The sequence below is a fragment of the Kogia breviceps genome, chromosome 15, assembly GCF_026419965.1.
Source record: "Kogia breviceps isolate mKogBre1 chromosome 15, mKogBre1 haplotype 1, whole genome shotgun sequence".
Lineage (NCBI taxonomy): Eukaryota > Metazoa > Chordata > Mammalia > Artiodactyla > Physeteridae > Kogia > Kogia breviceps.
Window position 1 is genome coordinate 60329461 of NC_081324.1, and position 14778 is coordinate 60344238.

Sequence of the window (14778 nt, forward strand, 5' to 3'; positions counted from 1 at the left end):
AATAATACTTGGCCACCTATTTGACGTAGAGTATGAGTGAAAAACAAGAATGTGATGACTCCCAGCTTTCTGGTTTCAGTGACTGGGTGTACTTTGGTGCCAGTCACTGAGAATGGAAACAAATTAAAGATAAGGGTGCACGTTTAATGAACTCTGGGACCTATTGGTTTCAGCTTTTGTATTGAAATACAGTATATCCAAAGAATATTTGGATATTTGATTTTGAAGCTCAAGAAGAAGGCTGAGAAATAGCAAGCACGAGAATGAAAATGAATGAGTGGATTGCATAATTGTCATCGCATTGAGAGTGGGTGAGCTCTCCAAGGAGATGATGTAGACCAGAGCATGAATCAAGTGAATCAAGGACAGAGCCCTAGGGAAACAATCTATGGCTTAGATATTTACAGATCTTAGGAGACTCATTTCATTGGACTGATGGTAACATAATTGTAGGTAGAAGAGTGAAGGGCCAATAAGAAAAAAGTATTCGAGGCCCCAAGGGTAAACATCTTTTCAGGAACTTGACTGTAAAGGAAAGAAGAGAGGTTTAACTAGAGGAGGAGAGTATAGGTTTGAGCAGTTGCTTTTTTTTAACCTGTGTTTCATTTCTTTATTGCCATTATTGTTTTAAGGCAAAAGAGACATGAACTGGAAAGACTGGCTTCTAGAAAGGAGCCAATCGAAAAAGAGGTAAGAAATTTAGAAAGGAAGAGGAATAAGGAGCAACAAACAAATGAAATGATGACTAACCAGTCACATCTTGGTTTGTGGAGCCCAAAGCTTATGAAATTTGTGAGGGCAGGATTCTTTAAGAAATGAATAAAAAATTAGATATAGGGCCATGTAAGGAGACCATGAAAATGAGAGGCCTTGAAGTTTAAGCTTTAGTAGTTTTAAGTAAACCCAGGTCAGTTAGCGATAGTTTAAATTCCAGAGTGATGGGGAACAGTTGATTAAGAGCCTTGGTAGCGATGGTAGCCTGAAACAGAGGGGAGATACTTCTTTTGAGACTTCCTGTAGCCTGTACATTCCAAGAGGCCAGGGAGCTTTATACTCTTGTTCATTGATTTATCTGAAGAACTTGGAGCAGTGCTTGTTAATAGGTACTCAGTAAATATTTATCAAATGTATGATGAAACAGGATAAAAATAATGCAATTCAGTGCTAAAATAGCCCAGCTTAAATTTTGAGGAGCAAATTTCTTTGTAGTAGATACGATCAGAAGGGGGATGGTGATGAAAATGGAACTTGAGAGTAATTATGATTTAGAGTAGACACTGAGGAATGGAGGCAGAGGAGATGAAGCAGGAGGATATGAGTGTGATCAAGAGGAAAATGGTTGAAATAATGCAGTCTACGAAAGGACTGAGTCTTCCTACTGTTTAATGTTGCAGATAGTGAAACTGCTACTTCGTCATGGTGGAAATCCATTTCAAGCTAATAAACATGGGGAGCGTCCAGTGGATGTAGCAGAAACAGAGGAGTTGGAATTGCTGCTAAAAAGAGAGGTGCCTTTATCTGATGATGATGAGAGTTACACAGGTTTGTTCCACGTAATCTGCATTCACCTGTTTGACATGATATTTAGTAGAATATTCTACTTCTGCTTTATAATACCTAAAATGTTGAGTATCTTAGGTAATGTTATCTAGCTCTTAAGAATGGTGAATTTAGTAACCTAAATTTAGGTGTTTGCTACATGTCCTCTGTGTAAATGGAGTCATAATGCTCTCGCCCTATTTCTCTGATATCTTTTCCCCACAGATTGCTGATGTTACATTCAAGCCTATTGCAGCCTCTCTCCCCATTAATAGCTACCACCACTGCTATACACTACCACCACTAGCTATCCCACATCTTGAGTTCTTTTAATTCTTTTATAAATTAGAGCACCACTAACCAAACTCTTCCTGGCATTAATGAGTCATCTTTGCATTTTTATTTTTGCAATTTAGGTGGTTGAACTCTGGTCATTGTTGTAAAATAGAGGCACAATTTTACAGTCACAGTTTTAAAAAGGAAAGACCCGAAAAGAATATTTCATAAAACTTTTGGCATACTCAGAGTTAAAAAAAATAAACATAAACAATTAAAAAAATATAACAGAGAAAAACTTCCCTGTATTGAAGAAAGTCTTTTGCGTACAGATTGGAAGGTTTCACCATGTTTCAGGCAAAAATCAATGGAAAACAATTCAATAAGTCTCATAACTGGCCATATCTTTACAAAATTATAAACAATTCCTATAAGCAATTAGGTAATAATACTACTTTTATATTAATTATAAATAAAATGAAACCATGCTCATTTAATCTCAGCCATTGCCAGAGGGCAATAGGCCAACATCTGTACTTTTAAAAGAGAAAGGTCTACCATTTACTTTTTTTTTTATTGAAGTATAATTGACATATAATATTGTATTAATTTCACATGTACAACATAATGATTTGTATGCACTGAAACATGGTCACTACAATAATTCTAGTTAGTAATGGTCACCATACGTAGTTACTAAGTTTTTTCTTTCTTTCTTGTAATGAGGACTTTTAAGATCTACTCTCAGCAGCTTTCAAATGTGCAATGCAGTATTAAGTACAGTCACCATGTACAGTACATCCTCATGACTTATTTATTTTATAATTGGAAGTTTGTACCTTGTGACCCCCTTCACCCATTTAACCCACCCCCCATCTCTGACAACCACCAGTCTGTTCTCTGTATTGATGAGCTTGCTTTTTGTTTGTTTTTTAGACTACACATGTGAGATCATAGAGTATTTGTCTTTCCCTGTCTGACTTATTTCACTTAGCATAATGCCCTCAAGGTCCATCCATATTGTCTCAAATGACAATATTGTGTTCTTTTTTATGGCTGAATAATATTTCATTGTGTATATGTACCACATCTTCTTTATCCATTTGTCCATTGATGGACACTTAGGTTGTTTCCATATCTTGGCTATTGGAAATAATGCTGCAGTGATTGTGGAGGTGCATATATTTTTTTGAATTGGTGTTTTCATTTTCGTTGGATAAATAACCAGAGGTGGAATTGGTGGATTACATGGTAGTTCTATTTTTCATTTTTTGAGGAACCTCCATCCTATTTTTTTATAGTGGCTACACCAATTTACATGCCCACCAATGGTGCAAAAGGGTTCCTTTTTCTCCACATCCTCAAGCCAACACTAGAAATTTCTTGTCTTTTTGATAATAGGTGTTCTGACAGGTATGAGGTGATATTGCATTGTGGCTTTTTTGTTTTTTGTTTTTAAGATGTTGACGGTAGGAGTTTATTAGTTTATTTATTTTTGCTGTGTTGCATCTTCGTTTCTGTGCGAGGGCTTTCTCTACTTGTGGCAAGCGGGGGCCACTCTTCATCGCGGTGTGTGGGTCTCTCACTATCGCAGCCTCTCTTGTTGTGGAGCACAGGCTCCAGACGCGCAGACTCAGTAGTTGTGGCTCACGGGCCTAGTTGTTCCGCGGCATGTGGGATCCTCCCAGACCAGGGCTCGAACCCGTGTCCCCTGCATTAGCAGGCAGATTCTCAACCACTGCGCCACCAGGGAAGCCCTGCATTGTGGTTTTGATTTCCATTTCCCTGATGATTAGTGATGTTGAGCATCTTTTCATGTGTTTGTTGGCCATCTATATGTCTTCTTTGGGAAAATGTTTATTCAGATCCTCTGCCCAATTTTTAAATTGGATTGTTTGTTTGATATTGAGTTGTATGATACCAGTTTTTTAGGTATTTTGGATATTAACCCCTTATGAGATACATGATTTGCAAAGATTTCCTCCCATTCAGTAGGTTGCCTTTTCATTTTGTTGATGATTTTCTTTGCTTTGCAGAAGTTAAAATCTCAATATTTTATTATGAAAATGTTCAAACACACAGCAAAATTCGGAGAATTGTACAGTGAACCCCCTGTACCCACCAGCTGTTTTGCAGTTGTTAACTGCTATATTTCCTTTATTACATTATCACATATCTGTTCATCTACCCATCAATTCTTATTTTTTGCTGCATTTCAGAATAAGTTGTGGACATGTCTAAATAATTTAACATGCATTTCATTATAACTAGAGTTCAGTTTTTGAATATGATTTTTAGGTAATATTTACACTTGTGAAATTAATAATTCTTTAATAAAACATTCTGTGAGCTTTAAGAAATGCATAGACCTTGTATAATCCAACTGTATCAAGATACAGTGTATCTCCAATACTCGAGGAAGTTCCTTATGCCCCTTCCTAGTCAGTGCCCACCCCTACCTGGTCATTTACAACCCTCATGGTAAAGATGAGTAGACAAGAATCACTAAAGGCTGGTAAATCTAGGGAGAATTCTTTTTTTATAACAGCAGATATTTACATGACCTTTTCACATTACAAGAGAGGAAGAAAAAAAACCAGTGATTATATGGTAGAGAAATCCAGCACCACCTGGACTGAGTGATCAAAATTAACATCATCAAAGGAGAGACAGATGCATATCATGTGTCTCTACGTGTGGTACCCTGAGAAGGATAGAACATCACTTGTAGCATTCTGGCTCAGAATGTATAATCATGAGGAATGTTCTGCTTCTTTTTAAAAGCCACTGTCACCAAAGATTAAGAAATGTCAGTGTCATGAACCAGTAAAGGCAATAGAAATGTTCCAGGCTATCCAAAGAGGTAATAATTAAAGGCAATACCTGCTCCATGACTGTTTTCTGTCCTGGAGCGGGGGAAAGATTATAAAAGATATTATTAGATCATTTAGCAAGGAATATGGACAGTAGATGAGTGTTGTATCAGTGTAAATTTATGAAGCTGACAACTGTACTGTGGTAACAAGAGAATATCTGTATGTCTTGGGAAATACTAAAGTATATAGGGATAAAGAGCCATGATATATGTAATTTACCCTCATATAGTTCAGGGAAACAAATGTATTTATACACATGTGTATATATACAGAGAGAGAAAGTAAATGATAACACAAGAGAGCAAAATGTTAACAGGAGGAAAACCTGGGTAAAGGATATATAGTGTTCATTATTTTTTATTTTTCTAACTTTTTGTGAGTTTGAAATTATTTCCAAATAAAATCTAAAATATACAAATACATAAAATTTTTTTGCTTTGTCCATTGAAAAGATCTAAAACTGACTAAGACAGTAGCAGTAATCATTCTTAGTACCCAGATTATAATCAGGAAATATTTTCTCTTAAAAGAAAACCAAGGTTTCTTGGAAGAAATGGGTGATGCTAAGTCTAGGGCAGGAAATATGTAAGATGAGCTTGGAACATCTTGTCATTTCAGATTTCAGGTCTTGTCAGAGGCCTTAGGAGACAACTTGAACAGTTCCCCACTGGCCAAAAATGCAGTAGTTTGAGTTTCATTAAGGGTGTTAATTGCTAAGATTTGAAACCCACCAAATATGTTTAAACCCATGAGTCTATGATGATAATTTTTTAAATTTATCATGGTCATCAGAGAACCAATTTGTTATCTTAAAAATTAAGCAAAAAAAGGAAAAAAAATCAGTCATTTATTTCACCTTCATATTTCTGTATGAACTCTTGTCACTGGGTAACCTCATTATGGGTGAGGAGAAATGTTTTTTATAATTAATCCAGCTAAAGGAGTGAAAAGAAAGACTGACCATTTTGCAACCCCCTGTTAGTTAATGTATGGGAGCATTGAGGATCAACAGTTGCTAACACTAAATTAAAAATTTTAGAGAAAGAAAGAAGGCATTGCCTGCCCTTGCTGGAATGCCCCTGTCCTCCACTCCCCAGTCCTCAGGATCCAGCTGCCATTTGCAGGAAATACCCAGACAGAGGAGCATGCTGAGCTGCACCAAGCAACATTCAGACCATAGGAAACCCCAACAGCATCGTTTCCCAACAGATAAATTGTACGAAAATAAGAAGAACCTGTAGAAAATAATAAAAATGACGTAAGTGGCCTATCACACTTTCAAAAATGGGCAAGACTAAAATATTAAGCGTGTATTTAACAGGTAATTTATACTTCAGGGGAATTTTGTACAAAACTCAGTTAAGGGCTTCCCTGGTGGCCCAGTGGTTAAGAGTCTGCCTGCCAGTGCAGGGCATACGGGTTCGACCCCTGGTCCGGGAAGATCCCTCATGCCGCAGAGCAACTAAGCCCGTGCGCCACAACTACTGAGCCTGCGCTCTAGAGCCTGTGAGCCACAGTTACTGAACCCGCGTGTCCCAACTACTGAAGCCTGCGCACCTAGAGCCAGTACTCTGGAGGGAGAGGGGAATAAAGAGAGAAAAATGTAATGTTGGTTAAAGAGTTGATAAGCAGTATATTGTAGTAGGAATGGTAATGATGGAGCTAAAGCTATAGGCAAAATTGTAAAGGTGGCAGCTTTCCTTTTAATATGTATTTTCACTCCTTCAGCCTCCAATAAATGTAAACTAAAGTGTTTTGGTACATAGACATTGCTTAATAAATATTTGTTGAATTGTGGAGGAGGGGTAACTGGCCCTAAGGGATTATGCCAGAATCCTCCATCCCCCACAGATCCAAGGAGTAGCTGGGCTGAGTTTGTCCATTACTGAGACTGGGGAAGTTGGAGAAGACCTAGTCCAGCAACAGGGAGGTCTCTTCCTGGTGCTTCAGTGCTGACTGGCAGTCCCGGGGGAGCCCACTTTCCCTTCCACTGCTTGCAAAGAGCTGCCTCTTGGACTACTTCATCTTCAACAGCGACAACAAAAGGAGTACTTAAGAAAATTCAAGGACAGCGCAAAGGCTTTTTGGAGCTAATAAAAAAACATGATTATATAATCAGACAACACAGTAGATGAGCTATTGTGGGACTTAAATGATTAGGCTATAAAATCAAGTAAAACAAATCCTCACAACACAGCAAAAATACAAAGAGAAAGAATCCTGAAAGAAGAGAGAAGATAAAAGACTTAGGGAATAGATCTAGGAGCTCTAGCAGATCTTTTTTTTACTTAATTGGAGAATAGTTGCTTTACAATGTTGTGTTAGTTCTGCTGTGCAGCAAAGTGGATCAGTCATATGTATACATATCCACTCTTCTTTAGATTTCCTTCCCATTTAGGTCACCACAGAGCACTGAGTAAGTTCCCTGTGCTATACAGTAGGTTCTCATTAGTTATCTATTTTATACATAGTAGTGTATATATGTCAATCCTAATCTCCCAATTCATCCTACCCCCCCCTTCCCTGCTTGGTAACTGTAAGTTTGTTCTCTACACCTGTGACTCTATTTCTGCTTTGCAAATAAGTTCATCTGTACCATTTTTCTAGATTCCACGTGCAAGCAATATTATACATTTGTTTTTTTCTTTCTGACTTACTTCACTCTGTATGACAATCTGTAGGTCCATCCATCCACATCTCTGCAAATGGCACTATTTCATTATTTTTTATGGTTGAGTAATATACCATTGTGTATATGTACCACATCTTTATCCATTCCTCTGTCAATGGACATTTAGGTTGCTTCCATGTCCTGGCTATAGTAGGAGCTCTAACAGATTTAGCATATGAATAATAGCTAGTTATGGGAATTTAAAAGGGAAAAAAAGAAACAGGTGGAGAGTAGTCCATAATTATACAAATAGAGAAAAATGTTCCTGAGGTAAAGCAAGCCCGAGTCTTGTCAATTATAAAGCTCAGTGAGCTCCAGGGTGGAATGATGGAAGAAGCATGTACACATACCCCTAGACATACTTTGATCACATTCCTTGTAAATTCTGAGAGTAGCAAGTTACAAGGAAATACAGTCGCATTGGCATTGGACTTCTAACTTACAACAGTGGAAGATAGACTACTGAGAGAAAAGAACTAACTGCAGCATAAGAATTATGTACCTGGCCAAGGTATTGTTCACCTGTTAGGGTAAAGGAAAGATAATTTAGGGGTTTAAAAGCTATATCAATGTATTTTCTTACTTTTTTAAAAAGAAGTTACGGAAGAATAAACCAACAACTTATAAAAGTGATTACCTAATAGGAAGAGGGTATTTGAATTATTATTAGGTATGTGAATTATTATTAGGTAAAGGTATGTGAATTATTAGTCTTTTTGAAAAACAGTCTGGAAACAGCTAACAAAAGACAAGGGCTCTTACCTTTTAGAGAAATATACTGAAATATTTCTGGATGAAATGATACCGTGAATGGGATGTGCTTCAAAATGATACAGGAGTAGGATGAATAGAGGTATGGGTTGGCCAGAGATTGATGGCTATTGGAGCTGAGTGATGAATACATGGGGGATCAGTATAACATTCTGTCTACCTTGGTGTAAAGTCAAAATTTACCATTATAAATACAGCTTTAAAAATACTTATGCTCCTTAATATAGTAGTCATACTTCTGGGAATATCCCATGTTTATTACAGCAGTGTTTTCAGTGGCAAAAGACAAAAATGTATAGTCATACAGGGGATCAGTTGCATAAATCAAGGTATATAGCCACACCACAGACTATTGTACAGCCATGAAAAGGTATATCTTAACACTGTACCAGTTACTTGGAGAGATTTTCATTAAGATATTGTTGAGTCAGAACAGTCAAGACGAAGGATCATATCTCACTTTTGTAAAATGAACAATGTTTTAAAAATCTATATGTTGTATATGCACATATATTTGTGTAAAATTTTATAAACATGGAGTAAAATCTGGAAGGATGTATCTCAGGCTGCTAATGAGGCATTTGTTGGGGGTCAAGTGGCAGAGGAAGGGATGACTTGGGTGGAGGGAAAGGAGGTAGAGCTGGACATAGTCATGTGATAATATTTATGTACACATAAATATACAGGACTCTACAAAATCTCTTGCCCTGCACCAATGTTTATTTAATCCCTATTCTCTTCCCTTCACAACTAAGTTTCTTAAAGTGCATTGTGGTGCACTTGAAGTACCTTCCATCCAATCCATGTTTACTAACATCGCACATGATCTTCCCACAACAAACCCTTTAGCTGTCTTTTTAGTCTCTCTGGGATTTGACAGTGCTGACTGTGTTCATCCTAAAATTCTCTGGTCCTGGTTTCAGAGAGGCAGTTCTCTCCTGGCTTTTTCTCCTGGAAGATAATTATCTTCCAGCTTCTCAGACTGTTCCTTCTCAGGTTCCTTCCAGATCTCATCTCTTCGTTTCTTCCTCATTCTCTTCCCATACACCCCTGTGTTTATTTTTCCAAAGATTTACTTTCTGGAACCCTCTTCTCATACCAGATAATCTGCCAAATAAAGTTCACCCACACTTACAGCTTTAACTACCATCTATGTTGTGAAGCCTTTTAAATATCTCTCTATTCCATACCTTTCGCTTCCGCTTCATGCATATATATTTAACTGCTCTCCGGATGTTACCACTTAGAATTATCACAGAAATCAGTGTACCTGGAATGAACTTCTTTTTTCCCATTTACACTCTTCTTCTTGTTTTTCCTGTCTCATCAGTCAGCTATATGTATGTCCTAAACTTGATAGTCATCCTAAATTCGTCTTCCTCCTTTTTCTTCAGGTCAGTTAGTCTACAACTGTGTTTGTCACACATGATGTGTTAGGCATTGTTTAAGCACTGGAGATCTAGCTGATTAAGAAAGTGGAGATACTTACATAATCATCCCCTAACCCTTGTCACTTCTTATTTTCAAAATATTTGTAAATCCATCTACCAGTTGCAAGCTGGAAGTCATTTGAACATCTTTGTGCTATGTGAAATCAGGATTATAATAGCTGAATTACATAGGCTTCCGCAAGAAAGTAAGAAAATAAGATTTGAAAAATAGGAACATTTCATATGGAATGTTAATACTCCCATTTATTATGGCTACAAACTCTGTAATCTTGGTCTCTTCAGAAAACAGTAGCTGTGAAAAGCAGCTTTGGTGAAAAACCTTTCTATGAGAAAGAAGTGCTGCAGTAAGTTTTTCCCATGGAAGAAGTTAGGTATCTTATTTGAACTTACATGTTTCATTAAAGTGAAACACATTTTAGAATCTTTTTTGATTATCACCGATACTGTTTCATGTGTTCATCAGCTATGTATTGATTTTTCAGCATACTTATTTTCCCCATGGTGAATGTGCCTGAATTATTGCTTGATCAAAATCCCTCAAGGAATGATTCAAAAATCATCAGTAAAAATCATCCGTAAGTATCATACAAAGATTTTGAAGTTGCTGAAAAAGACTGATAAAAATACCCAAATTTATTGCTTAATTTACATGAGGTCCTTGTTAGACTTAATGTCATCTAATCTAAATTCAGAATGTGTTAATATTTAATCAAGTATTCATTTTACTGCCCATAGATGTTTGTACATATAAAGCCTGATAGCATTGTTACCCATCTTGTATGTTATGTCATCCATGTGACAGATACACTTTAAGTGTTGCAAAGTTAGAGAATATAACTGACTATGGATTTCAGAACTTAATAAATTTGGGGTAGATAAAAAAGTACTATACATGTAACATTTAAAAATACGGTTTATTCCATTAGTCATTGTGCTTTGTGACAGTGCTACTGAGAGTAGCTGTTCTGCAAACTGTTACTGTTCCTCAGGATACAGAGCTTGTGCCAGAATGTACATCAGTGCACTGCTTCCTTCATCATAGAGGAAAAAATGCTGTGACAAAAATGTCAGCTGAACTAAGTGTGCTCGTGACATAACTGATTTCCGTCTCTGGCACAAGCCCGTTATTTCATCATTTCATCACAGATTTGTAATAAACAATTGGCAGAGTGGCCTTAAGTTCATGGACCACACTGAGTAGCCATTTTATGTTGTGCATATCAGACATTTATGATATTGTTGCAGGAAATACATGTCCTGGTTACTATAGCTTATTTGTATACAAATGTGTGGCACTTTTAAATTTGCATAATTCTTTAGTTGTTTTCCCCCAACCTCTGTCCTTTTTCCACAGTCTTATTCCACATTACCTTCCTGACAGAATTCTATCTAATAATAGTGTTTACTACAAATAATTGCTTCTTGCTACCCTGCTGAAAACTCAGTCTTATTCAGAAAGCCAAACCATACTTATAAACCATAATTACGGTAACAGCGCCTCCCCCAATACTTTCTGACACTCCTTAATTGCCAAAGTAGAGATTCTGCTGCAAGTTTGCAGACCCTGGTTATATTACTTAAACACAGTGCCCAGTGGGCAAAGTTGAAGATTCCAGGCATTGTTAAAATAATTATTCATCCTTTTCTTATCTTACTTTGACTGCCAGTAATCTGGCCATGTTTATTAAGCAGCTGCTATACAGTTTCCTCACTTGCATGCTTCAGCTTAAGCAAGGAAATGCTCCATCATCATAAATAGACAAGCTACATTTAGAGTCTACCGTTAGACAGATTAGGAAACTTTTTAAAAGACCGTGATATGTTGTTACTGTTCAGTGTTTACTGAGTGCATTTCTGTGTCATAAAATACACAAAATGACCAGTATTTTGAAGCCTTATTTTCTTAATGTTAAAAGAGTAGATTGTAACTATTCTAAATATATTGTCATATTTGGTAAACTCATATCCTCAGTTTTATATTTCAGGAGCTATGAAAATATGACTGTTGATACATACACATGTGGAATTATAACAGTTAATAAATCAAGAGGTACAAAAAACAATTATTTAAGTCAAAATATACCAGAAATTTTTATTAAATGGATTATGTGATGTTAACAGTTTAACTATAATTAGGAAGAAGCATCACCTTTAGAAGTTTTAAAGCAAACTTTTTAACCTTGGAAGCATAAACAGTACAGGTAGAAATTACATAGTGTAAGCACCATATTTGGTGTTCAGCACCCTTTATTTTTCACATATATGTCACTGTAGTATTGATGCTTAGAAGAAATGAAAAGACACTTAAATATCCATGATGTATAGAGGGCTGAGCATACAGCATGATAAGCAATGAGATATTCTTTAATTTAATGATCAATTAAAAGAAATTCTGGGACTTACCTGGTGGCGCAGTGGTTAAGACTCCACACTCCCAATGCAGGGGGCCCAGGTTCGATTCCTGGTCAGGGAACTAAGATCCCACATTCATGCCACAACTAAGAGTTCACATGCTACAACTAAGGAGCCTGCAAGCTGCAACTAAGACCCGGTGCAACCAAATAAGTTTAAAAAAAGGAAAAAAAAAGAAATTATATCACTGTGTTTTGCATACTCTGCTTTTTCTCCTCTGCTTTGTGACATATATGGTGCACTTTATACACAGAGTTCTGATTTTACTTTTTCAAACATTTTTTTTAATGTCACCAGCTATTTCTACCTGAAGCTTAAACAACCAAAACCCCTACAGTTCTCTTATTTGAAAATCAGTACTTTAAAATCAATACAGATTTTATCATGTGTTTTATGTGGATTCATTATATCAACCTAATTCTAAAGCTTAAGAATTTTAAATTCAAAGTTGAGTGTTTTGGTTTTTTTTTTTTTTAAGAAAATGTTATGTCAAATTTTGTTAAGTAGAGAAAAAGGGAAAGAAATTATGAATACCTAAATTACCATACTATAAGCATTTACCCTTTAGTAGTGTCTGTAAAAATTACATAGTTCTATATTTTTTGCTTGTTAATGTATCAGAAAAATAAATGGGAAATTGTGACTTCAGCTGGGATGTTCTTTGGACGCAAATGAATGTCTTTAAATTTTTATGTTACATAAAATAATAGTCTTCTAAATATCTCTTTGAATTTTATGTAAATATAGTAGTCAAGAAATTTTTAGTGTGTTTGCCCAAAATATGTAAAATTGCTTATTGCAAATACCAAAACTAATAGATTTTTTGTTAAAAATATTTTAGCTTGATGGTTTTCCTTAAAAACTGAATTTGTACCAGTGCCTAGCAACTTAAAGTGAGTCTGTCACATAATTATAGTCCTTGAGATATTGCTGAATATTTAAGACTTAAAGCTCTATGAAGGGTACATTTGGGCAGAACCCTTAAAAAAAAAGACCTTTGACTTTAAAATATATATGCATACAGTTAAATGAGTTTAGCCTTAGCTATATCATCCTGTTTTATCTAGTCATGGTTTGAAGGACCTCCATGTAATATATATATATATATGTATGTGTGTGTGTGTGTATATATATATATAGAGAGAGAGAGAGAGAGAGATAAGTATCTATCTATCTATCTGTCTATCTATATATATATAGAGAGAGATGGAATAGCCGAGACTGGGTGATTTTTGTCAGTTTCCTATAGTGACATCAAAATTTTTGTAGTGATACCAATCATATTTTTCAGAGGGGGAAAATCTTGATTAATTTATACTTTATAGAATTCGTTTCTATGTTACTGACATGTTGGTAGGAAGGCCATGCATAACTAATTAGAGGGAGTGTAAAGAGTGGTGTGATACTTGATTTTACTTTTTATGTAAATTTTGCTTTTAGACATAGTATTTTCAATTATTGATTATATTCTCTTCCCTCTCAAGCTCACCCCTAAATTCTTAGCTATAACTCTCTTATCTATATCTGTTACTTTAGAAATACAGTGAAAATATGTTCTCATATGGCATACTTACTTCCAAATAAATGTATGACTACCTTTCTCCTGTATAGTAGAATTAAAATATCTAACCTTTACTTAGGAAAATTGAGGTTTAGAAATGGAGATTTAGAAGAAACTGTATACAATTACCCAATATTTTATTTTCCTGTCTCTAAGCTGCATTTCTCAGTCAATTTAGGGATATAAAAGCCGTAAAGATTTGTTTCCTAAAATGCAGGTGTTTTATTCTAATGTTACTTCCTTAGCTAGGTAACATAAATATGTTATATAATCAATTCTTAAATACCCTAGTTGTGGTTAGTGGACTGTTGCAAAGCAGAAGAACAACCCAAATAGGCATAAGAGAAGCCTGCCTCAGTTGTGAACTACCCCTGTCAGTGGAGCTCCGGAGACTCTGAAACTCAGAGAAGACTGCAGTTAGAGATGACCATGGACCACTGGTGCAGGGGGACACCTGCTGTAGAGGTCCTCCACAAAACTGGTGAAGAAACAAGTTTTCCCCTTTATCAGTATGAAAAGAAATCCAGAGATTTGAGGAAAATCAACTGAATGAAAACAAGAAGGGCCAAAATGAACAAGCACAACAGCTGATTTGGAGAATATAAATTACATAGGAAGCAGAAGGGTAAGTTTTTCTCAGTATGCGTGGAGACACTGGGGGTGGGGGGCAGTCGATCCACTAACCATAACAAAAGGCCACCCTGAAAAAGTCGACAAGGGAAGTCCTTGAAATTCAAAATGTTTATCATTATGGAAAGTAAATATTCCATATAGGACTAAAGAATAGACTGGACATCACTGAAGATCTAATTTGAGATCTATGAGAAGGGCAACATATAAAACATTAAAAAAATACCTTGGAAACATGAGAAAAATGGTACAAACAAACAGACAAAAAAACATACCCAGGATATGCAGTATTCATTTTACAAAAAAGCAAATGTTGGGAGAAAGTAATTTTTTTAATGGAAGAAGATGTCCCTTAACTGAAGAAAGAGGGTGATTTTACTTAAAAACAAAAGCAAAACAAAAAGCAAGGAAAGGATACATTTACATGTATCTAGATGTATCCACATCTAGATACATCATGACTTCAAGGATAAAGATTATTTAAAATCATATAAATGCCCAGACTCAGCGGTAAACATGTTACCTACAGAAGAAGGAGAATCCAATTTCTTGTTCTTAAAGGTGTTCTGAGAAGACTGTGTAGCTACCGTT

At 35.9% G+C, this 14778-nt stretch overlaps 1 protein-coding gene across 4 annotated transcripts in view; it reads left to right on the forward strand.

Annotated features, from left to right (window-relative positions):
* ANKRD12 (ankyrin repeat domain 12) overlaps window positions 1-14778 on the forward strand; it is a 114609-nt gene that overhangs the window by 66978 nt on the left and 32853 nt on the right. For all 4 annotated transcript variants that reach the window (XR_010836734.1, XM_059041237.2, XM_067014573.1 and 1 more), the window contains one exon: window positions 1395-1542. Coding sequence is in view for 3 of the 4 variants with exons in the window: in XM_059041237.2 (XP_058897220.1) it covers window positions 1395-1542 (148 nt within the window). In the remaining variant the exon portion in view is untranslated. The remainder of the gene's footprint in view (window positions 1-1394; window positions 1543-14778) is intronic.